The sequence below is a fragment of the Hipposideros armiger genome, unplaced genomic scaffold (assembly GCF_001890085.2).
Source record: "Hipposideros armiger isolate ML-2016 unplaced genomic scaffold, ASM189008v1 scaffold_53, whole genome shotgun sequence".
Lineage (NCBI taxonomy): Eukaryota > Metazoa > Chordata > Mammalia > Chiroptera > Hipposideridae > Hipposideros > Hipposideros armiger.
Window position 1 is genome coordinate 3157441 of NW_017731403.1, and position 25220 is coordinate 3182660.

General features: G+C 38.4%; 2 protein-coding genes across 6 annotated transcripts in view; one reads left to right on the plus strand and one right to left on the minus strand.

Moving 5' to 3' along the window:
- The window catches only part of LOC109381805 (protein enabled homolog), a 40472-nt gene extending 27380 nt beyond the window's left edge, over positions 1-13092 (minus strand). For 2 of the 4 annotated variants that reach the window (XR_002123815.1, XR_002123814.1), the window contains exons 1-2: positions 12383-12717; positions 6088-6191 (exon numbers count right to left, since the gene is read on the minus strand). Coding sequence is in view for 2 of the 4 variants with exons in the window: in XM_019640843.1 (XP_019496388.1) it covers positions 12593-13090 (498 nt within the window). In the remaining 2 variants the exon portion in view is untranslated. Of the gene's footprint in view, positions 1-6087; positions 6192-9967; positions 9989-12382 lie in introns of those variants that run through there. The other 2 variants (XM_019640843.1, XM_019640844.1) reach the window with 2 other exon arrangements.
- The window catches only part of UBE2K (ubiquitin conjugating enzyme E2 K), a 62248-nt gene continuing 49844 nt past the window's right edge, over positions 12817-25220 (plus strand). Inside the window, exon 1 of one of the 2 annotated variants that reach the window (XM_019640841.1) lies at positions 12817-13151. In XM_019640841.1, coding sequence (XP_019496386.1) covers positions 13089-13151 — 63 coding nt within the window. In that variant the 5' untranslated portion in view covers positions 12817-13088. The remainder of the gene's footprint in view (positions 13152-25220) is intronic. The other variant, XM_019640842.1, reaches the window with a different exon arrangement.

Consider the following 25220-nt stretch of genomic DNA (forward strand, 5'->3'; position numbering starts at 1 on the left):
GCCTGTGAAGCAACGTCCTCCACAACTAGACTGAAGAACAAAAGGACAGCAACTTGTCTGTTCCCCTTCCCCCAATTCCCCAGCACTGTTCCCATCCCCTAATTCCCCAATAAAAATCTTTTAAATAAATAAATAAATAAATAAATAAATAAAGTGATCTTATAAGTGTGGATCTATTCTGGGGCTCTCTCTCTATTTTGTTCCATTGATCTAATTATTGATTGTTATGCCACTACTACACTATCTTGATTGATGGCTGTTGTTTCTGTGTCTGGTTCTGGAGCCTGTAGTCCACAGGGCAGGAAAAGAAGATGCATGAGAAGTGAGAGAGACAAGAATAAGCTGAAATCTGTGAAGCTGAGTTGATCATCAATAGGATGGACTGCAACTCAGATAGGTCTTTTATAATATCTCTGCCAAGCCTACAACTTGAATGATGAAGGTATAATGCAAGGAATAAAGCTGGTGCCTTTTATATAAGAGCTATTTAGGCACTCTCCTCAGGAGTTGGAGAAACTGAAGAAAATCTGGCAGAAGTTTAAGAGTTGCTGTCACCCTGGCTGCTACCTCACACCACTCAGGTGAGCCACAGGTAAGAGACAACTGCAACACTTGCTGGCACTCTGTGCTGACACTACAAATATTTCTTAAAAGATGGCTGCTACCTCACGTCTGCCTTCTAAATCTGAGTTGATATTTTTCTCTCTTTTGTAAACAATCATAGCATCCACAAATAATTATAATTTGGTCCCCTGTTTTCTGATCATTGTAAGTTGAGAGTTGAAATTAAGGGTGTAGGCTCTGAAGTCAAAAGACCTGTGGGAATCTTGTCTCTTTCATTTCCTAGTATTTAACTTTATGTCAGGGCAAGTTACTTAACTTGCCATGTTTCAGCTTCCTCATCTGCAAAATGCGGTTTTTGTGAGATGAAAAGAGTGGATTTTAATAATTTAATTACATGTATAAAGCACCTGGAAGAATGCTTGACACTAAGTAAGCCCTCAAAATGTTCCTTGTTTTTCTTGGAATTTTAACTATTTAGAACTTCCAGATCACTGGTAAATAGTATCCTCACGGTCATGCAATAGATGGCTATTACAGTTCCAGCTCAGTGATATCCAGAGGCAGGGAAAAGGGAACAACCCAGCTTTGTGTGTTTTTAAAGGATAACTGGAAGCCCCCTTCTTCCATGTCAGACCCCCAGCAGATTTCCCCTCATTGATGACTGGCCAGAATTATGGTACATGCTCATCCCTAACCTAATTAAGACAACCATGATTATTGGGCCAATCAAGAGTCACTTTTTTGGGTCTTGGGAGGGGCCCAGGCTCCCCTGAGCACATGGCCACATGGATGATGAACACTTGAACAAAAAGGGATTCTGTTAAGAAGGAAGATAGGGCACGCAAGGGAAATGGATCTGGGTAGGCAATTAACAGTGTCTGCTTCATAAATCAGCTCAGAATGTAAAAATTTGAACTGATTTTCTTCCCGTACCTGCACTTCTTCCTACCTTCCCTATTTCTGTTAATGATACCAAAGGAAAACTTTTGAGTTTTCTTTGCTTCCTTTCTTCCTCTTGCCTTTTAAATCTAAATAGTTGGCTGGAAATATTTTACATATATATATGAACTTGTCTCCATTCACATTATTACTACCCTCTTTTAGGTACTCATTACTTTTGTCCTTTAGCACTGGTTCTCAGCTGTTCCCCCACGTCAGAACCACCTGGAGGATTTATTAAAACACAGATTGCTGGACCCTAATTCAGAGTTTCTGATTCGGTAGCTCTGGAGTGGGAACCATGAATTTGCATTTCTAACAAGTTCCCAAGTGATGCTGATGCTGTTGGACACCACTGTTGGGAAACACTGTTCTAGAATATTTTAACAGTTATGCACGCAGGTAGGTTTCCTTCTCCCTCTCCATTCCAGGCCAGCCTATCCAGGCCTGCCAGTATTAATTGTCCTAAAGCACAGTATCGGTATATCATTACTTCAAACAAAAACTTTCAATAATTCCCTATTGCCTTAGACATAAAATTTCCCACTCTTTTGCATGGCTTCATATAGGATTCTATAAACCTGAGAGAAACAGGTCATCGGCCTAGACAGTAGTTCCTTCTGGATTACTGATTGGTATATATTTTTTTCTCTTTTTAAATAACTGCTTTATTGAAATGTAGTTCACATACAATAAAATTCACATTGTTTTTAGGAGTGATGGGGCTGGTGAAGCTGTTTATTTATTTTTTTTAAGTAACACCTTTATTGAGATACAATTTATATACAACTCACCTATTTAATGTATACAACTTCATGGTTTTTAGTGTATTCACAGAGTTGCACAAGCACCATCATAATCAGTTTCAGAACATTCTCATCACAGCAAAAAGAAAATGACATGCCCATTAGCAGTCACTTTCCATTCTACCTCCTCTCCCTCCCCTCCCTTCCAGACCTAGGCAACCAGTAACTTACTTTGTTTGTATGTATTTCCCTATTCTCAAGATTTCATATACATGGAATAACACAATATATAACCCTTTGTGACTGGCTTCTTTCACTATGTATAATGTTTTTAAGGTTCATCATGTTGTAGCATGCATCAGTATTTTATTCTTTTAGTTGCTGAATAATATTCCATTGTATACCACTTATGTTTATCCATTCATCAGTTGATGGACATTTGCACTGTTTTATTTTTTTTGGCTATTATGAATACCGCTGCTATGAACATTTGTATACATACTGACTGGTATCTTAGTATCCATTTCTAAAACCGCTGCCTTTGAACTCCCAAGACATGTAATTTCTGTGCCACTTATTTTAAAATTAGCATATGCTATCCGGTATTTGTATTTGTCTTTTAAAGGGCTATTCTACCTCCCCCAGCAAGTTTCATGAGCAGAGTCTATATCTTACTCCTTTACGTATCCCTAACATCTAACATAGTTAGTTACTTGTACACCCATAAATATTGATGATAATAATAATGGCTTTTCTTTAAATATAAAGCTTTGCCTGGGAAGAAAGATAAGAATAACCTCTCTGGTTAAAAGCTTAAGATGATCCCTCACATATATGATCAAATGATTTTCAACAAGGGTGCCAAGACTATTCAATAGGGAAAAATCTTTTCAACAAATGATGCTAGGAAAACTGGATATCTACATGCAAAAGAATGTAGTAGGACCCTTACCTTAAACTATATACAAAATTAACTCAAAATGAACCAAAGACCTAAACATAAACAGCCAAAACTATAAAAATTTTAGAAGAAAATGGGAAAATCTTCATGACATTAGAGTTGGCAATGATTTCTTAGATATAACAATAAAAGCACAGCTGACCAAAAAAAAAAAAAGATTAATTGGACCTCATCAATATTAAGCACTATCAAGCTAGAGAAAAAGTAACCCACAAAATGGGAAAAAACATTTGCAAATCATGTATCTGACAAGGGATTAATATCCAGAATTTTTTTTTAAAGCCTCCTATAACTCAACAAAACAGACAATCTGATTCAAAAGTAAGCAAAAAGGGCAGCTGGTTAGCTCAGATGGTTAGAGAGCAGGCTCATAACACCAAGGCTGCCAGTTCAATTCCCACATGGGCCAGTGAGCTGCACCCTCCACAACTAGATTGAAAACAATGACCTGACTTGAAGCTCAGCTGCACCCTCCACAACTAGACTGAAAACAACTTGACTTAGAGTTGATGGGTCCTGGAAAAACACGCTGTTTCCCAATAAAATTTAAAAAACCAAAAAATACAAAAAACAGGGGCCGGCCGAGTGGCGCGATGGTTAAGAACTGGCTTGGGATGCCAGAGGGCCCCGGTTCGGATCCCATATATGAGGGCCAGTGACACTGCCCTCCACAGCTAAGATGCTGAACAACAGCTCAACCTGGAGCTGGGGTGAGTCGCCAGCGACAGCGTAGGCTGCAGCCCCTGTGGCAGTGGGTTGCCATGGGCTACCATGTGTAGCCAGCAGCCAGCGTGAGCGGCCAGCAGCTGCAGTGAGCGGCCGTCCAGAAGCCGGCGACTAATCTGCCTTGCCCGGGAAGAGCGCAATGATGGTGCCAACTTAGGCCGGTGGATCGACGTCCTCCACAACTAGACTGAAGAACAAAACAACAGCAACTTGTCTGTTCCCCTTCCCCCAATTCCCCAGCATTGTTCCCTTCCCCCCAATACCCCAATAAAAATCTTAAAAAAAAAAAAAAGTAAGCAAAGAACTTAATAGCTATTTCTCCAACAAAGTTATACAAATGACCAATAAGCACATGAAAAGATGCTTAACATCACTAATCAATAGGGAAATGCATATCAAAACCACAATGAGATACCAACTCACACTCACACCCATTAGGATGGCCATTATAAAAAAGCAAAAAGAAAAAACAGAAAGTAACAAGTGTTGATAAGGATGTGGAGAAATTGGAACCCTCCTACGCTGCTGGTGGGAATGAAAACTGTTCAGCCACTGTGGTACGGTGGTTCCTAAAGAAATTAAACATGGAATTATCACTTGATCCAGCAATTTCACTTCTGGTTATATACTCAAGAGAGTTGAAGCAGGGTCTTGAAGAGCTAATTTACACACCTATGTTCATAGCATTATTCACAGTAGCCAAAAGATAAAAACAACCTTAGTATCCATCGATGGATGATGAATGGATAAACAAAATGTGGTATATACATATGATGGAATACTAGTCAGTCTTAAAAAGGAAGGAAATTCTGATACATGCTACAACATAGATGAACCTTGAAAACATTATAAGTGATAGAAGCTAGGCACAAAAGGACAAATATTGTATGATTCCAGTTATATGAGGTACCTAAAATAGTCAAATTCATAGAGACAGGAAGTAGAATAGTGGATACCAGAGACGTAGAGGAGGGAAGAATGGGGAGTTACTGTTTAATGGGTATACAGTTTTAGTTTGGGATGATGAAAAAGTTCCAGAAATGAATGGTGGTGATGGTTATACAACAGTGTGAATGTACTTAAGGCCATTGAACTGTACACTTAAGAATGGTTAGGGTCGGCCAAGTGGCTCAGTTGATTAAGAGCTCGCTCAAGAGTTTGAGCTCTGAGCAACAGCAGTTCGATTCCCGGCCCGAGCTGAGCAGCCGCTGAGCTGCCAACAGGTGGCAGGATGGCTCAGCTTAAAAAAAAAAAAGAATGGTTAAAAGGATAAGTTTTATGTTATGTATATTTTACCACAATTAAGAAAAATAAATAAAAAGCTTGGGAGGTGTTGCAAGGAAGCCTATTTAGAGCCTGTATAAAAAGCCTTCATACTTAGTTTTATATAATGACAGAAATCTAAAAATCTAATTGTCTAGTGTGTAGAATAAGGTTTAGATGTTTTTAAAAAATAATTCAATTTATCGGTACATGTAATTTGTCGGTACATGTAATTTGTCTACATACTAGTCTAGACATATTTGAAGCTCTAATTGTTTTAGTATCTAAGTGCTTTGCTGCACTTTTCAGATGAGAAATATGAGATGTATCTTCCTTAATAAAATATACAAAATTATGGAATAATAAATTACTGAATGCTATTTAAACTGCTTTTCTTTAAAACTAACATCCTTCCTAATGTTAACTTAATAAAATATTATGCTATTAGGTTAAAGATGTGTAAGAATTCATAATATTGTGAATACATCAAAATCATAGGAAGTATAAAACATAGTTGAATCAAATTCTGAGCACAATGCTTTTGTTGAAATGTTTATTAGGTAAGTATGTCTCCTACTACTTTGGATTATGTTTTTCATTACAGCTCTCGTATGCAGAGACGCTTGGACTCTGTATGGTCTCCTGTTAGTGCCTAAATCATGGTGCTTGCTAACTTTAGAGAGCACGGGGGAATTCTTTTGCATTTGCTTCCTTAAGCCTCTGGGAAGAGGGACCTAAAAGCTGGATTTTTCACCCTGGAAAGGAGCCATTCCCTTGGATGGTGCAATTGAATGCTCAGTTACAGAAAGGTGAAAGTGGGTGTGACTCTTCACTCCAGGGAGTACCAAGGAAGGGAAAGATATTTATCTGTCATTCATAGAGCAATACCTGCAGTGGCCATTCTCAGTTTGTCCCTCAGAGTTTGGTCTTCCCTCTAGTGGGGAAAAGTTGTAACATTGAGCTCCTTCCTCGGAGTGATCTTGATGCAGAGGCTGCAAAACAGTAGAAACAGAGTGCTTAGCTTCCTCAATGACAGCGATATCCAGGAGAGTAAGAAATTATGGTTGTGCCTTGGTGTTTGAGAACGGGTCTTGGCAGGACGAAGGTGGTTAATCAGAAAAATTTGTTGAAGAGGCTATTTATAAAAGTTAAAGGCAGCTGACAAAGGTTAACAACAGCAGGGAGCTCTTGGTAGCTCCGGGCTTAATGGGGTAAGGGGAGCAAGACTACCAGAATCCTGAAAGAGCTATAGTAGTAGCTGTAGCTGAAGGGGAGGGCTATTGGACAGGAACTATAGCCTTTGGTAGAGAAATGAAGCATTGTTAACCCTTGGCTTCATTTCCTGCCAGAGCCTTCCATTTGCTACACTCAACTGGAATCCAGAAGGTAAGGACATCTTGTTGATATAGAGACAACAATGTAGATCATACCTCCAGCATCTAGGGGCATAGTAGAGAACATTGGAGAGTAGATTTGGAGCACCAAATGAAGACTATCTGGCTGACTTAATGAGGCTTATATGACTTAAGGAAATCTGTATTCTAAATGAATGATAAATAATTGACATAATTGAGGGGTTGAGTCGGTAGAAGCCAGATGTGGATTTTAGTTAGTGGGACGTTCCCATGTTGGACGGTTCGTGGCCTTTGAGATGACCAAAGGAAGGGGATTTTGAAGAGTGACTTTGGAGGATTGGGATCTTTGCATTGGGGCCCCAGTGATTCTAGGCTCTAAAATAGAGGATTCATACTTTAGAGGACAGAAAAGAATTAGCCAGCTCAGTAAAAACAATTGGGATGGTCAGCAGAGGGCAGTCTACTGGAAAACTAGATAGGGAGCTGGTGTCTTGAATGTGAAGTGTAAAGTCCCCATAGCTATGTCCCACTTGTAGTTGCATATTCCTTGGACAGAGTGGAATTATAAAATCCTTTCCTAAAAAGACTCCCACCTAAAGAAACTCTGTGCCTGACAGGATCCTAATCAGTAACTTAAGACAAGGAAACACATTCTGTGCTATTAAAACCAGCTTTCCACAACACACTGTAGATAATTCTGAAAGTCACAATGGTGGGAGTTCTGATCTATTCTCTACATTTGGATGGACTACAGTGTACATTACAATCAATACTGTGGTGCCCACTGGCCTGGAGCTAAGTTTAGAACTTCGACTGTGGGGAGGGAGAGGGGTTGTCACTTTGTGAGGATGAAAAGGATAACTATTGCATTGTTCTGTACACCTGAAACTAACAATAAAATGTAAAGAAAAAAGAACTTTGATTGCGGATCTAAATGCTGCTTTCCACCCTTGATGCTAGAGCTGGGGAAAAGTAGGGGAGAGAAGCTAACAAGATGGAAAGGGCAGAACTCAGTGAAAAGGGGAAAAAAAGCAAAATTATCTTAGACTTATGACTGGGTGTTTCAAAAAGAGAGTTAAATGAGGCTTGGGTAGAGTAGGCAGTGGTGAGAGACAGGGAGAAAAAAAATCTCCAAAAGCTGGCAAAACATACGGTCAAGAAAGGGCCACAGAAAAAAAATATTGCTCTACATTTTGAAGAGCAGGAAATTTGAATCTCAAAAGCAGTAACAGTAACTAGAGATACAAAAAGGAAGACTTTCACATATCCAATGTTGATGATTATTATCAGGGGTCAGCAAAGCATTATTATGCCTTACTGTATTTTTTTTATGTGAATCAACACATCAAAACACATTGTTCTAGGGACAACAGAAAAGTTACCAGGTTAACTTTCCTCCATCAATCTAAAACCAATTTTACAACATTTATATATATATATATATATATATATATATGTGCCTTTTTCTAAACTATTCTGAAAGTGGGTAACTTTTTAGATGTAAGCCTATGTCTAAGCAGTACAGTATACTTAAATGTACGCAGGATTCTTTTACACTCTTCAAAAATATTGAGAATTCTGGGCTGGCTGAGTGGCTCCTTGGTTAAGAGTTGGCTTGGGAGCACAAGCTCTGAGCAGCAGGGCCGCCGGTTCGAATCCTGCATGGGCCAGTGACACTGCTCCCTCTACAGCTAAGATGGGGAACAACAGTTCAACCTGGAGCTGGGCTGCAGTGAGTTGCCGTCGACAGTGTAGGCTGCAGTGGTTCTGCAGTGGGCTGCTGTAAGCTACTGTGAGTGGCCGGCAGCCAGCTTGAGTGGCTGGCAGCCGGTGTGAGCTGCCAAGAGCCGCCACGAGCGGCCATCAGAGGCAGGCAACCGATCTGCCTCACCCGGGAAGAACGCAATGATAATACCAACATGGGCCAGTGAAGCAACATCCTCCACAACTAGACTGAAGAACGAAAGGACAGCAACTTGTCTGTTCCTCATCCCCGATTCCCCAATGCTGTTCCCTCCCCAATTCTCCAATAAAATCTTTAAAAAATATATCGAGCATTCCAAAGAGCATTTATTTATGAGGGTTAAACAACATTGTGGTAGAAATTAAAACTGAGAAATTATTGAAACATTTATTAATAACTATAATAAATCCATTACATGCTTACATAAATATTTTAAGTGGAAAATAACTACATTTTCCTAACAAAATCTCTTTAATACCTGGCTTAATAGAACACAGCTGGATTTTCATATATGCTTTTGCATTCAACTTTGCCTATGTTGTTTTGGTTGAAATGTATAAAGAAAACCCAGCCTCACCTAGATACATAGTTGGAAAGGGAAGAAATATTTTAATAACTTTTTCAGATAATTGTGGATATTCTTCTTTAATACTATTATAAATCTAGACAAATGGTCGTTTCTTAAAGGTTAGTTGCAATGTGGAATCTGAAACATTACCAATGAACTTTTTGTACTGTTACATTAAAATCCATTGGTCTCTCTCAAACCTTGAATGGATGTTTTACCCATACATTAATTCTGTAATATCATGCATTGGTCATTTGGAAAATATTGGCTCACTGATTTATACAGATCTTCCAAATGTTAACACATTTCACTGTACAATTTCAAGCAATCACATTTGTAATACTGCCAGTTTAATCAGAAATGTCTTCAAGTGTATTGGGAAGCTGTCAAGTCAAAGTGGCAGATGTGTTTTCAAAATCTCTAATTTTCAGTTGAAAGTTTGAATTTTATCATTGGCAACAAATTCTGCCAGTTTGAAGTGACAGGCTCGCATCATTCATTTTTGATAAAATGTCTGCAAATACCCAATTCCTAATGAACATAATTTGTCTCAATCATTACTTCAAGTAAAAATGGTGTTCTATGAAAAAAGTGCCTAGTTCAGCTTGTAACTCAACCAATTGCACAAGTGCTTTACCACATACCTTGGTGTACAGAAGAACTTTATGCATCCTTCACGTGTATCACACAGAATATTAACAAGATATGTACTCAAAAGTTTAAGTTTAATAAAAATTAATCATCTCTACTGCTTCACCAAAAACATTCTAAAGTGGCATTTTTATTTATTTATTTATTTTTAACTGGGGAATTGGGGGATGGGAAAAGCACTGGGGAATTGGGGGAGGGGGACAGAGAAGTTGCTGTCCTTTTGTGCTTCAGTCTAGTTGTGGAGGACGTTGCTTCACTGGCCCAAGTTGGCACCATCATTGCGCTCTTCCCAGGCGAGGCAGATCAGTCGCCGGCTTCTGGACGGCCGCTCACGGCGGCTTGAGGACCGCTCACGCTGGCTCCTGGCTACACACCGTAGCCCATGGCAACCCACTGCAGCAGGGGCTGCAGCCTACGCCGTCACCGGTGACTCACAGCGGCCCAGCTCCAGGTTGAGCTGTTGTTCAGCATCTTAGATATAGAGGGCAGTGTCACTGGCCCTCATATGTGGGATCCCAACAGGGGCCCTCTGGCGTCCCAAGCCAGCTCTTAACCAACGTGCCACTCATCCGGCCCAAAAGTGGCATTTTTCAATAGTGAGTATGTGGCATTAATAAATTACTACTACAGTCATTGTTTTTGCCTACTATTGCTTTTACATCATCAGTGCAAATGTCAACGCAGTAAAAAGGCAAATAATGTCTTAGTTTTATTATGATAATAGTTTGGGCATTGCAGATTGACTCCCAAAAACGTCTCAGGGGGCCCCAGGTGTCTTCAGACTAAACTTTAAAATTAATTCTCCCATCCCTGCTGGAATGTAAATCCTACAGTTCCAGGTTTTCTTTGTCTCTTGTTCACTGATATCCTTCTAGGGCCTAAGTCATGCCTGGCACCTAGTAGACATTCAATAAATAGCTGTTTAATTAATTAGTTAATGAAGTAATCAGGACTTGATCTTAACAATGAAGAACATATAATTGCATTACTGAAACTCATTTTTAAAAATTTAGTTTTGAATAGATAAAATATACAACAGGATACATGGTGAAAAGTCTCCCACTTTGCCTTCCCCAAGGCAACTTAATTAAGCTGCTTTCTCAGAGATAACCACTGTTGTCAGTTTCTTATGTATTTTTCCAATGATATTTTTATGGATTCACAAGCATTATATACACAAAAATATTCCTTTCTTCCTTCACACATATGGTGGTATACTATACACAATATGGATTGCATCGTGCTTTCGAAAAAGTAAACTTTTTCTTTTGGAATAATGTTAGATTTACAGAAACATTTCAGAGAGTCTTGTATACTCTTTACTCACTTCTACTAATGTCAACATCTTAAATAACCCTAATACCATGTCAAAACTAAGAAATTAACATTGTACAATACTACCAACTAAATTACAGAACTTATTCAGATTTTACTAGTTATGTTATTTCAGTTCTAGGGTCCAATTCAGGATACCACATTACATTTAGCATAGTCCTTTTTTCCTCCCTTAAAATGTATTTTTAGAATTGCCTTATATCAGTTAATATGCACTCATTCTCTGGAAGAACTGTAGAATGACTTCCTGGAAGTGGAATTTCAAGACCAATGATTATGTGCATTTAAAAATTACCAAACCCCTTTCCCAAACTCTTCTAACTAGTACCCTTCTGATTCGAATGTTGCAAATTTCTTCGAAGTTCCAAGATGAAGATTGGAGACTGAATGAAAGTGATAAATGTAAAATACTCAAAAAAAATTTTGCACATTCACAGTAATTATTAATGTATTGGAACAAATACACATAGCATTTATTGCACGATTTACAGTACACTAATAATTTACTGTACCATGACCCACATATATAACTGGTTCCTCTTAGGACCACTAGGGGGCTCTGCTAAAAGGGTTTTTATAATTTACTTTAGTCCGTTTAGGGAAAGGTTTCCCCATGATGCTTTAGAATTCTGAACTTTTAAAACTTGAAAGAGATCACCCAATCCAGCTTTCTTATTTTCCAGGTGAGAAAACCAAGGTTGGCTAAGAGAGCTAGCATGGAGGAGAGCTGGAATTAAAAATTTCCTCTTGGTTCCTGTGGCAGGAGTTCAAGAAAACCTTTTTTGCCATGTGCCTCCACTGAATGATTCACTCCCTGTGGCTATTTCCTTTTTTATGCTGCCACAATCTTAGTAATATTTGCTAAGACAGTGTATTTGTGATATTTTTCTAATAGGGTACTTTACTAATTGGTTAGATGAAATAAATGCATAAAATATAAACTTCTAGTAAACTTTATTATTCTGAAATGTTCCATTCAAAGTATCTAATCACCAAAACCATATTACTGACTGTAAACTCTTGCAACCACTTCACATTGCCTTTCAAACTTTCCACTTAAAACATTTTACTCTTATCTTTACTCATTTATTCATTCAATATTTATTAAGTACCTACCAGCGCCAGATACTGTTGTAGGCCCTAGGCTTACAGAAGTAAAGCTGCCCTTCTCCCCTAGGAAACATCTATTTCTCCATTTTTCACTTTAATATACATATAAATTATTTTCACATGCTTTAGTTCAGTGGTTCTCATAGTATGGTCTCTGAGCCAGCAGTAGGGGCAGCAGCATCTGGGAACTTGTTAGAAATGCAGTTAGGCCTACCCATACTCCAACGATGGGGCCCAACAATCCGATTTTTTAAACAATGGATTCCGATGTACACTCAAAGTGAAAAACTATGGCTTCAGATCCACGGCTAGGTCAAAGTAGGTCAAAGATCAACATCTGGCTTCTAAAACCCACCTCAGACATCTCCATGGAGCATGGGACCCAACAAAGACCATACTTAATTCAATGATTTGTAATACCTGGCATGATCGTAATAGTGGCACTGTAATGGCTTCAGAACAAAAACGGACAGCGGTGGATTTTCTGGGCCTATAAGTAGCAGAAAACGGGCCAGTCTGAGTTCTGGGATAGTGTTTTCATACACACAGCCAAGCGCATTAAGCCCGTGGGTTCTGGGTCTGGTTGAGTTCAGGGCAGTGTTCCAAGCCGAGTGGCGCCGTATGAACCCGTCAGGTTGCACTCCAGCCTTTGACCGGGAGCTGGAAGCCCCGACCATACCACACAGGTTTGAAGAAAGGCGGAGGAAGAGGAGGCGACCCGGGAGGCTCCCCGTACGGCAGGCCAGCACGGAGGCCGCACCCTTCAGGCCCCAAACGCCGGCAGGGCGGAGCCACGCGGCCGCAACTCCAGCAGAGACGCGCGGCGCGACGCGGAGCTCGCAGCTCCCGGCTCGCGGCTGAGACGTATGGGGCTACAACGGGAGCGGCTGCGCCGCCCGGTCGGGTCAGCGTCCTGCGCATGCGCGGAGCCGGCGCCATTTTGGTGGCCGGGCACCGAGGTGATTCCATACTGAAGAGAGCGAGGCGGCCGGGGTGGCAGTGGCAGTGTTCGTGTGCTCGGGTGTGAATCGCCGAAGGAGGAGGCGGTGGAGGAAGAGGTGGCGGCGGTGGCGGTGGTCGTAGCGGTGGCGGAGGAGGCGGGTACGAATCAGCTGCGGGCGGAGACATGGCCAACATCGCGGTGCAGCGAATCAAGCGGGAGTTCAAGGAGGTGCTGAAGAGCGAGGAGGTCAGAAATGAACTCCGGGACATCCCCCACCTCAGCCCAGGGCGGGAGGGCCCTGGCAGCGGCGACTCCCAATATCCCCGGTAACCCCCGGGTGGCCCTCCTCGCGGCCGCCCTTCTGCCTGTGGGGAAACAGCAGTCTCCCCCCTCCTTCCGCCACCTTCCCCTCCCCTCCCAGGGCCCTGGGATGGACGGTCTCGCGGGCGGGTGCTGTGGAAAGGAACATGGTTTTTTTGGGGGGGTGGGGGCAGACGGAGAAGGAGACACTTGGCGGGTGTGAGCTCTAGAGAGAGCCCTGAGGCAGTGGCAACAGCTGGAAGTGTGGCTGGAGAGTGGGGAGGGAGCAGGCCGAGCCTGAGAAAACCCGGGAAGTGGGTTGGGGGAAGGGGAAAGGTGGTAACTGGATCCTGAGAGCCGCGCCGCTCAAAGGCCCACACTTTTAAGGGTATTCTGGGTTATAGCCTGTCTGGCCTCCACTGTCCTTTCCTTAAAGGAAGTCCCTAGGTATTTGATGAAAGGAGAAGGACGTTCAGAGTTATTCCTTCTTAGTGGGGTGTTGGGCGAGAAGGGGAGACATAATGGGATACTATCTTATTTGAGTGGGGGATAAGGGAATTTTCACCTGAAATAGAAAATTAATCCGAATCTAGACCATCGTCTCATTTTCATTTACTGCCGATTCTTAGGCCTCTTTTCTGTTGACACGTAAAGCTTTTGACTGGGTAAAGGCAAGTTGTTTTTTGTGTGAAAGGCATTTAAATATTTTTAGCTCGGAAAAAATAATGGGCGTGTATGAGAAGCTTATTTCAAAATATTATTTACAACTTACAGAAGTTTACAGATCAGAAAGCCTCTCCTAAGACAATGCCTCTGTGACTGTTGTGCTATGAAACTTCATTATGATGTCCCTCATAGTTAACTTGATTCTTACTTTTGAAAAACAGCCCTATTGACCACATGGGATTTTGCCAGATTAATACGTTGTTATAGTTCCTTATCAAATGAGTAGATGTATCATAATATATCTGAAATGATTAAAAAAATTTTTTTTGTCTCAAACTGCTCTTGAGTCTTGCAGAATTTAGATACTCTAGTGTTAGCCACATTTATTTATATGAGATATTCAAAATGTTCTAGTAATTTGACTCAGAACCATGCAAGTGTCAGTAAAATTTTTCATACCCAAATCAACAAGAATGCCAGGTTGTTTTTTCTCCTTGGATTTAACAAAGAAAAACTAATAAGCAATACTGAAATGATTATTATTTTCAAGATGTCACATGCCATTATTGAATGTATCATTGCTATTTGTATTTTTCTCTTATGTTGATACTTTGATAATCTCAATGATTTATGAAATTCAGCACTCTTAAGTCTGTGATAAATAACTGACATAAAGCTGATAGCATTTGAGCTTTTTTTTTTTTTTTTTTTGCTACTGAGCCTATAGTGATTATGTATCTTTCCAATTGGAGAAAGTAATTCTTTAAAACTATTTAAAAATGACAAATACTAGATTTATTGAATGTAGTATATAATAAGTAATGATCGGTTTTACAGAGCATGTGTATGAACTCTGACCTCTGTGTTCGTTCAAGTGCCAAAATTCTGAATAGAAGGATGACTTTGTATTTCGTATTGCAAAAATAGTCATAAATGTCTGTACTGATATACAGTGATACAATGACTGTATTTTTTATTTAATAAGAAAACATTCCAGGATAGTTGACGTATATATTCCTAACAAAAGATTGCAGCTCATATTGTCACCAACAGCTTAAAACATTTCTTCTATAATAAGGTTGTACAATCCTGAAACTTAATATAAAACTTCTAATGCTTTATTCACTTTATTTTCTAATACTTAAAAGTGGCAAGTTGCTGCTCTTGTAATTTACGTGGTCTCTTTGCTTATATGTGATGACTTTTCACCATGATATTCTTAGTACTTAAATTGAAGCTTAAAAGAAATCTTGTATTGCTCTAGTAATGCATATTGTTAAAATAATACTGTTCTTTATATGTAAGGGATGGTGAAGCCTTGCTTCAAGTAAGTTTCTTAGTGTTTCAGAGGAAGAAAAGAGGAAATGCAAACAAACAAATTTTTTTTAAAGAACAGTACCCTTATAACTCTGGAAGGAAACTTCTTCAAGAAAGTATATTTCAAAGGACATTTAAGAAAGGGTCAGAAAACTTAATTTTGAAATGTAACCAATAAATAGCTTTATTTGTCGAATATTTTATTTCATCTGTATTTTAGTAGGACCAGTTCTTCTATAAGTGAATTATTTTCAACTCATTGAGGGACTTATAGTACAGTCCGTGTGTTTCCTTTTTAAGTGTGTAAATGCACTATCTTGAGTGGTTGGTCTAGTAATCAAGTTTTTCATGTCACCTGTATAAATTTCCAGTTTACCAAAGTTTGTTTCATATGCTTGTGTTTACTAAGAATACTGTTTGATTTGAGGGTGGGGCGACTTTTAAGTGCCTTTGTAATGATTGCTAATGTTTGCTGAATTCTGGCAATAAGAAGTTATAATTGGCCATTCTTGAAGTGTATTGTTAATTAAAATATAGCTTAGAAGATAAAGCAAATGTGAAAGGCCAGGTGCAGAATAGTGTGAAGGAGGCCACCATTTTTATCAGAAGGGGAGAAATATATTTATATAGATAAAAGCGTTAATGACAAATTGGTAATTGGGTGTCTGGGGAGACACACATCAAAAGATCCCCTTTGAATTTTGAGTCATGGGAACATGTTACTTTTTCAAAACAAATAAAATACTAAAGGCACCACCTAGGCCATTTTTCCTTGAGACTGTGTTTGGAAATGTATCCTTTATCTGTCAAATATTTTTCTGAGTGAGAATTTCAAGTAATGTTTCAAAGTTGCTAGGAATGGAAAATTTATTTAAAGTACATTCTAATTTTGTGAGTTGAATTACATAAATGACTTGTTGATTGTGAGGATATAACAAAACTATAATCTGTATTCATAGGTTATTTACTATTATTGCTTTTAACAACTACCATTTTTAGCCTGGCTGTCAGTACAATTTTTTTAATACATTTTTGCTAACTCTCAAGAACAGGTCTCTGAATTCGATTTTCTATTTCTTAGAAGATATTCATGGAAGTTAAATTATTTGTCTGCAAACATAAAGCTTTGGGACTTGAATCTAGGTCTGCTTGTGTTTATGTTGTACCACACTGTCTGACTTGCCAAGGATAGGCCTGCTTTTAATTATTTAAAAATAATAGATCTTGGTTTGTATTACTTGTTAAAGGATTTCAACACAACCTAATTTAATTGTTAGTGTAAACATTAATATAAGTTTTAACTAATTAACGTAAAGATTTACTTGTATTTCACTATGCAAAATATTTTAAAATTCAAAGCTCAATGAAGTAAAATATCCTTAAATCAGTGCACTTACTCTTTTCTTGCTTGTTCTTGTGCTGTTTGGTACCTGTAGTTTTTTTCATATTGTAGTTATACTTTGTAACGTTTTCTAGGATTCTCATAGGGAATATTTAAATTTATGTCATTAGCAAATTGGTTTCATGAATACTAATATTGCATACGTTTTCCTTAAGCATTTAAATGGATTTTTGTATCGTTTAATATATATTTAATATATTCAATCTAACTTGATCTAGATTATTTTAGATAGTAGCTAGTAGCACAGCCAACCCTCCCTCCCTCCTACCTCCTTGCCCTCCCTCTCTTTCTGCCAGTCGTATCAACTAAAAATGTCTTCAGATATTGCCAAATGTTGAGAACACTGCTGTGGACAAAACTCTTTAGAACATTTAAGGCTCTTAACTATGTAAGATGTATAGTATAATTTATCTAAAAGATGCACAGTAAAGGTATAAAAAATTATATAGCATGACTACTACAAGCTTTGAATGTTGGTTTGTTTGTTTTTTTAAGACTTTAAGTTTGTTTCCCCTTTATAACTTAATGATTATACTTTTAAACTTCTTTTTGATTTAAAGAAAAAGATGAAATTCTGTGCTAAAAACCAATAAAAGTATTTGAACAATTTTTTTTAATAGAAAAGTGGTTGATTTGTTTTTATAGTTACATAAGTTATACTTCTGCGTAACTTATTTAAATAGTGTGCCTTTTGGGGTTCTGGGTGTGAGATGAGCAAGGAAAGTTTATAGATAAAATAAAATAAAAAAAATCAAAGCCTGTTGAAGTAATACTGTTTGGGGTGCATTTCTTGTTTTATTTTACTATTGTAAAGACTTTTGTCTCTGTCCATCAGGCACAGATTTAGATGCATCTGGAGTCCCCTAGTATGTCACCCCTCTGTAAAGAATACATATTCTTGTTTTCCAGTAAATGTTATCAATAGTTACTGAGCATATTGACCAGAAAGACTTACCTGGTTCTGGAGATAGATAAAAATGTTAGATGAAAAGAGTAAATACTATAGGAGTTCTTAGGGTAGGTGTATGGAGAGAGGTCCTTGAGGTAGGTTCCAAAGGAAAGTTACGACTGACCTCAAATTTCAGAAGACATTCACAGAGGAATTACAGGACTACTGTAATAAGTAAATGATCTCTTCTGTGTGCATCTGAATTCGAACTAGGGAGCCGAGATTATTGACAAAATTAGGCAAGGAACACATTTACATATTTAGAATAGAAAGATTGCACAGCTCTAGTATACACAAACATGGTTGTGGAGTTAGAGCATCTTTGTAAGTTTCTTCACTGTTGTCTTTGGAAAGAAACAGAGTTTTCATATCAAAGTAAAGTGTGCATGTAATAAAGTGTGACCAGCACTCAAATGAAGAAACAGAATATTACCAGCACTATAGGGCCCCCCCACCCCCACCCCTTTCCACTTTCCTGACTTCTAATAGCACAGATTAGCTTTGAGTGTTTGAGTAAAAGAATAGATATGAGTGTATACTATATGATTGTTTTAATTTTGAAGGGTTTCAAAAGATGCCTTTTTAAAGTCTTTGTTCAAAAAATATATTAATAGTGTCTTAGAAATGTGTTAAGATTCATTGAATATTAGAGTTGAAAGAGACCTTAGATCTAGGTTAGACTTATCTACCAGTGTAAGATCAGGAAACTGAGGCCTGGAGAGATTGACTGTGGCTCAGTGACACAGATCTAGTTAATGGTGAACCCAGTCCATTCCAGCCGTTATATATGGTGGTTTTATGGGACTATCCTTTTCATAAAAAATACTATAAAAGCTGAATGCTAATAAAACTTGAAGTACAACAATGAGTGACAGTTTGATATTGAGTATTGTATTTAAGTGTATTTTGCTTTTCTTGGTGAGAACTTAAATTTGTCAGGAGGCAGAGATACTTAGCTCTTTAAGCATAATACAATAAATTTAGCTTAATGATTAAGAGTGCAGACTTTGGAATTAGATCTGCTTTGAATTCTGGTTTTTCCTCTTAATACATGCAGCACTGACTCTGTATCTCAGTATTCTTATCTGTAAAAATGTGGGAAGATTAGAAGAGTCTTTATAGTGCTTAGAGCAATGCCTGGGACACATTAAACATTCAGTAAATGGATAGCTGTTAAGATATCAGAATTAACTATGCTTTCATTTTTTGCTTATTGTTCTTGGATCATAAAGGTTTCCTTCAATGGTTTAGTGTTAGGTATACTTGAATTTGCCTAAGAAAAGGCTCAACATATGGAGCTTTAGTGCTTCTGATAGTGTTTCTTTGTCATTGTGTGCAATCAACCTATGGGGCTAGTGGCTGAGGAGAATACAAAAGAATATGTGTAGACCTTATGTTATTATTAGAAAAAGATGCATTGAGCATTATTATAATTGTTTTCTTGGGCACATAACAAGTTTCTCTAGGAATTAGAATTGTAGCATCTGAGTGTATTTTCTTTTTTTTTTAAAGATTTTTATTGGGGAATTGGGAGGAGGGGAACAGTGCTGGGGAATTGGGGGGAAGGGGAACACACAAGTTGCTGTCCTTTTTGTTCTTCAGTCTAGTTGTGGAGGACGTTGCTTCACTGGCCCAAGTTGTCACCATCATTGCGCTCTTCCCGGGCGAGGTACATCAGTCGCCAGCTTCTGGACGGCCGCTCACTGTGGCTGCTGGTCGCTCACGCTGGCTGCTGGCTACACACAGTAGCCCATGGCAACCCACTGCAGCAGGGGCTGCAGCCTATGCCGTTGCCAGTGACTCACAGCAGCCCAGCTCCAGGTTGAGCTGTTGTTCAGCATCTTAGCCGTGGAGGGCAGTGTCACTGGCCCTCATATGTGGGATCCGAACCGGGGCCCTCTGGCATCCCAAGCCAGTTCTTAACCATCGCGCCACTCGGCCTGCCCCTGAGTGTATTTTCATCTTCTGCAGGACTAGATATTGCTTCATTGTTCTCTCAATGATTCTATTAATTTATACTCCTTCTAGCAGTGCATAAAAGTTCTAATGACCTAAGACTTAGATTTTTTGTCAGTCTGATGGATATGAAACGGTAGCTTATTTTAATTTTCATTTCCCTAGCCAGTAAAGATATTAAGTATATTTTTGTGTTTATTAGCCTTTAGGCTTTCTTGTGTGAATTTAGCCTTTGTATTCCTTACCCATTTTTAAAAAATTGTATGATTTGTATTTTTGTTACTGATTTTGTGGAATTCTTTATTATATAATTTTGACTACCATTATGTGGCTTGACTTTTAATTTTATCTTTTTTTGTACTCTTAAAATTGTGGTAAAATACACATAAAATTTACCGTCTTGCATATTTTTAAGTGTACAATTTCAGTGGCATTAACTACATTCACATTGTTGTATAACCATTACCACTATCCATCTTCAGAACTCTTCATCTTGTAAAGCAAACTCTGTACCCATTAAACACCTAACTCCCTACTTCTCCAAAGCCCAGCCCCTGGCAATCACCATTCTACTTTCTGTCTCTAATGAATTTATTCTATTATACATTATTTGTCCTTTTATAACTGGTTTATTTCACCTAACTTTGTTACATCTTGTGTCTTACCAAATTTTAAATTTTAAAGTAGTCACATTTTTCTGTGTTTTCCTGTATGTTGTGCCTTTTGGAATTTAACACGTTAAGCGCCAAGCCTGTTTTGTCTTCCTTTCTGTTTAGCCCGCGATATCCGATTTCATTTCTCTTCAGCGATATGCTTTCTCTTCAGTCAGTTGTCTGTGGTTCGTGTTCCAGTGCAATTTAAAAAATTTTTCTTTACCCGTAACAGTGACAGTGTCAGTAGAAGAAATGTGTGAAAGCGATTCAAGTGAAATTAGTTTTCCTAATAGAAGAATATAATTTTTTAAATTGTATATCGTCAGTCACTGGTGACAGACGCGGTCCGAACAGAAAGTATAGTGTCAGTCACCGGTGACTGACATGGAGCTTAACGTGTTAAGGAATATTTTCCTGCTTTAATTATAATAAAGATATTCTCTTGTATTTGGTTCTCAAAAGTTAATTCATTCCTTAACTTCTATACTCAGGCTTCTGTCTCTACCATATCATATTGAAACTATTTCTTCAGGCGTTACCAATAGCTTCCAAATTGTCAAATGCTTAGTAACTTTTTTTTTTAAGGATTTTTTTTAACTTTATTGGGGAGCAATGTGTTTTTCCCAGGACCCATCAGGTCCAAGTCAAGTTTTTGTCCTTCAGTCTTAGTTGTGGAGGGCGCAGGTTAGCTCCAACTCCAGTCGCCGTTTACAATCTAGTTGTGAGGCGGGGGTCGTGCAACCCACCATTCCATGCGGGAGTCGAACCGGCAACCTTGTTGTTAAGAGCGCACGCTCTAACCAACTGAGCCACCTGGCCGCCCGCTTAGTAACTTCTTAGCAATCCATTTTTTACACCTTTCTTCAGCATTTACATTTCCATCTCAGAGCTTTTCCGGTTTGATTCTTCTGATACTGCTTTTCCGGTTTTCCTTCAATCTCTGTTACTACCCTTTATATTACTGATTTCATCCCTCGCATCTCCATTTATACCCTGAATCTGTCTTGCATTCCTTTGTTAATCACCCTAGGTCAGGTTTTCATATCTCAGATGGACTATTTATATTACAATAGTTTACTTATTGATACTTATTTCTCTGCCGTTAATCTCTGCCAACATCTATTCAACCCTCCTGGTGACATGTCATTGGATTTAATTTTTAAAATATGATCTTGTCACTTTCCTCTAGGTTCTCTACTGCCTATTGCATAGTCAAAACCTTTATACTGTTCTAGACCTTTTCACACCTATTTCCTATCAAGTCTCAGTGCTGTTGCATGCCTACACTTTAACTCTCCCTCAGACTTTTAGCTGTACTAACTTGCTTGCTATTGGGTTGTCGGGAAAGTCATGATGTATTTTTCTGTTTTTCAATGCAAAAATGCATCGTGACTTTGCCGATGACCCAATATTTAGTTGTTCTGTCTGCCTGTAATAAGCCCTCATCTCCTTTGTCTTTTGAAACTTACTTACTCTAAAATGCCACTTCTGATAAGCCTTACTTGAACCCCCAGTTTACCTCAGTTCTCCAGTATTACTTTGTCAGGATTTTATTAAAGCAGATATTATAGTATTGGTAATTGTGTATATGTCTTTCTGCTCCTGGTAGATCATTGAGCTCCTTAAGGATTCTTATTCATCTTTTTCTCCAGCATTTTGTGTGGTGTCTGGGATGTAATAGGCTTCATAACATTTAAAGTACGCCAAAAAATCTTTAATGGGTATCTAATTTTTTTGGAGCTGCACCCGAAAGTGCTCTTTGCATATGTTTATGGCAGGCCTGTGATACGCTTAATTGTTTTCAGCCTTTGTGTGATTGTGGATTTTTTCTATTATAGTAGTTACAAATGCAGGGCTAGCATGTGTAGCCTTTTCTCTCAAGTGACAATGGGTGCTTTACTTCTAGGTATTTCTTTGTTTCATGTGACCTGTCCTATTTGGGATTGGCATATGCAATTGTGGGTTGTCTATTGAAAAACTATTGATTTTCAGCAGCAATAATAAAACATTTTGAGCTTCATTTTTCTTATATCATTTTGTGATAGTTCCTTCATTAAAATATATATACTCTAGTTTATGCACCTGTTTATTGTATATTTGGTTATTTCCAGTTTCTTGCTGGTACACATGTGCAGGAATTTTGGGTGTGTATCTGAGAGTGGTATTACTAGGTCATTGGGTGTTTGGATGATATTTTAGGTGGTTATATATGTCAGACATTTTTTGTGTCTGTGGGTTTGGTCATACTTTGATTATATCCTTAGGTGTTTACTTAGGTGCTTTATCTCCATCTGCCCATAGGAACTGTGTGAGTCATTGAGGGCAGAGACCAAGTATCTTACTGATTTTAGATTCTCCATTGCTTAACACATTGCCTGGTAAGCCAGAGGCACTTGTTTTCCTGAATTAGTTTAAAGATTTTTTTTTAAGCTCCAAGGAGCTCATCCCCAACCACTATGAAAGTATTAACTTTTATGCTGCCTCTGGGACTAGTAAGAGTTGACTGTTGATAAAGGTGGCCTCCAGGTGAAGTTGGGTTTCTGTTCTAAATTTAAGTGTTGATAATGTAGTCAGGTCCTGAATTGGGGTGATATAATGTTCAAGCCAAAAACTGGGAAATAAGATGGTGGTAAGGGAATCTTTTTTTTTTTTAATATTGTAGTTTTCCCCTTTGAAGATCTCAAGGAGCATATATTTAGTGTTATATATGACGACATCTGTACCTATGGTTTAACTCTTTAGTTTAATTTTACATCTTTCTTCATTTCTTTAACAAATACTTATTGAATGCCACCTGTGTTGTTAATAAGATAGACATGGTCCATGCTGTTGTGAAGTAAATTATGGTGCAGTAAGCCAGTGAGATGTTGAACAGGTAATTACCGGTATATGTGTGTGTGTTGGGTTTACGTAAGATAAACTGTGGGGGTGAGGTTACCTAACCTCGGAAAAAGTTCCTAGGGAATAACCCTTAAACTTATACTAGGGAGGATAAATTGTAATTAACTTTGTTATACATTAGGATGACCAACTCTAATATGCATATAGAAAGCTAATATTATTATACAGTCAAGAACATAGAGCCATTTAATTGCTTTTCCCCTTTAAGTAGCCAATTTCTGTGACTATAAAAGTAATAAGTGTGTGCTTATTGAATTTTGGAAAATACAGGGAACTGTATTAAAATAAAAATTACCTGGAATCCCACCCCCAGAGATCATTATTTAAAAATTTTTTGTTTTGTCCGTGAAATATTTCAAATATGCAGAGATACATCTTAATTTTGGTATTTCCTTCCATTGTTTTTTCTGTGTCCATCATATATATATACACATTTAGAAGTTGTCCTTTTTTAAAGAGCTTTGAATATAATTCTCATGTGACTTTAAACCCAAATCTATAATTTTTAATGTTTTTTAGTTATTTAAAGCAGTCTTTTCCTACTAGACTCTGAGCTTCTTAAGGCTAGGCATCATGGTGCATCCATCTCTGTATGTTAGTACCAAGAGCTCATTTATTAACAAATGTTTGAGGGCCACCCTTATGCTAGGCACCATGATATGTGCTGGAGACATAGTGATGAGTGGGATAAAAGGAGAGAGACAAACAAGTGATAAATGCAACGGCAAGAAATATAATAATATTTGTACAGATGAAATTAGTTGTTTTTGATGGAGTGTTCAGGAAAGGTCTTTCCTAGGGTTTTAGACTTAGATTGAGATCAGAGTGATGAAGCCATGTCTCTGGGGAAGATCTTTCCAGATCAGAGGAAACAGTTAATGTAAAGGTCTTAAAGCAGGAATTAATTTACTATGAGGTTATTGTGGCTGGAGTATTATGGGTAAGGGAGGAAACTGGTGCAACATGAAGTTGAAGATGTAGGTGGGAGTCAGATCACATAAAATTTTCTAAGTCCAAAGTAAGAAATTTGGATTTTAAGTGACTCTGGAAGCCATTTGAGGATTTAAACCGGAGGACAAAATTTTTGTTTTTAAAAGACTTCTTTGGCTGCTGTATGGAGAATGAATTGAGACTGAAGATATGAGGAAAAAGGATTTAAGAGTTGAGTTTGGCTGGATATAACAAAAGAAACAGTAGTAAAGGTTAAAACAAATAACAGTCTGGAGGGAAATATTCCAGAGTTGCTTCGTTAGGGGCTTTACAGGGTTAATACACTACTTCTAAATTTCAGTTTACCATTCTTAGGAGTTTGACCCTGTCCTTAAACTCTCAAAATGGCTGTCAACGGTCCAGACAACATGTCTGAATTTCAGAAATCGAAAGGCATAAGGCACATGCCAGCTGAGTTCCTTCCCTTTAAAGAGCTTTCTGAGAAGCCCCATTAAGTGACCTCTGTTTTTATTTTTTTAATCCAGGACTGTGTCATAACCTCCAGGAGAGGCTAGGAAATGTTTTTTTGCTGAGCACATTGCTCCCCAATTAAAATCGTGGTTTCATTAGTAAGGAAGAGGAGGAGAAAGAAATTGGTTAGGTGACTTTTCATATATGTGTTGGGGGAGGGTCAGGAACGAACTCAGATCATTTGGGGAACCTTTCTAGGTAGCCTAGGCAGGAGATGATTGTAGTTTGGTGTTAAGGTTGAATAGGGGGCTGAAGAGAAGTAGAAATATTTGGGAGATGTTTTAAAGGTCAGAGCTTGCTGATGGTGCAGAGGGAAAATGTAGAAGGTGGAAAAACATGTAGGTTTTGTCTTTAGCAACTAGATAAATGATGGTGCTAATTTCTGAGATGGGATAGAGTGGGAGGAGCACTTTGGAGGTATCGGGGAAGAATAAGAATTTTGCTTTGTTCTTGTTAGATGTTAAGGTGGGGAAATAACCAGCAGTTGAATAGGTGTATGAGTCTGGAGGTCAGATCTGGAGAGAGATTTGGGCATCATAGGTATATAGATGGTCTGTTTAAAGCTTAGACTGGATGACTTAACTCTAGGAAAATTTAGTTTGAAAAGGAAGGTGGGGGCCTGCCAAGTGGCGCGTTGGTTAAGAGCTGGCTTGGGATGCTAGAGGGCCTTGGTTTGGATCCCACATATGAGGGCCAGTGACACTGCCCTC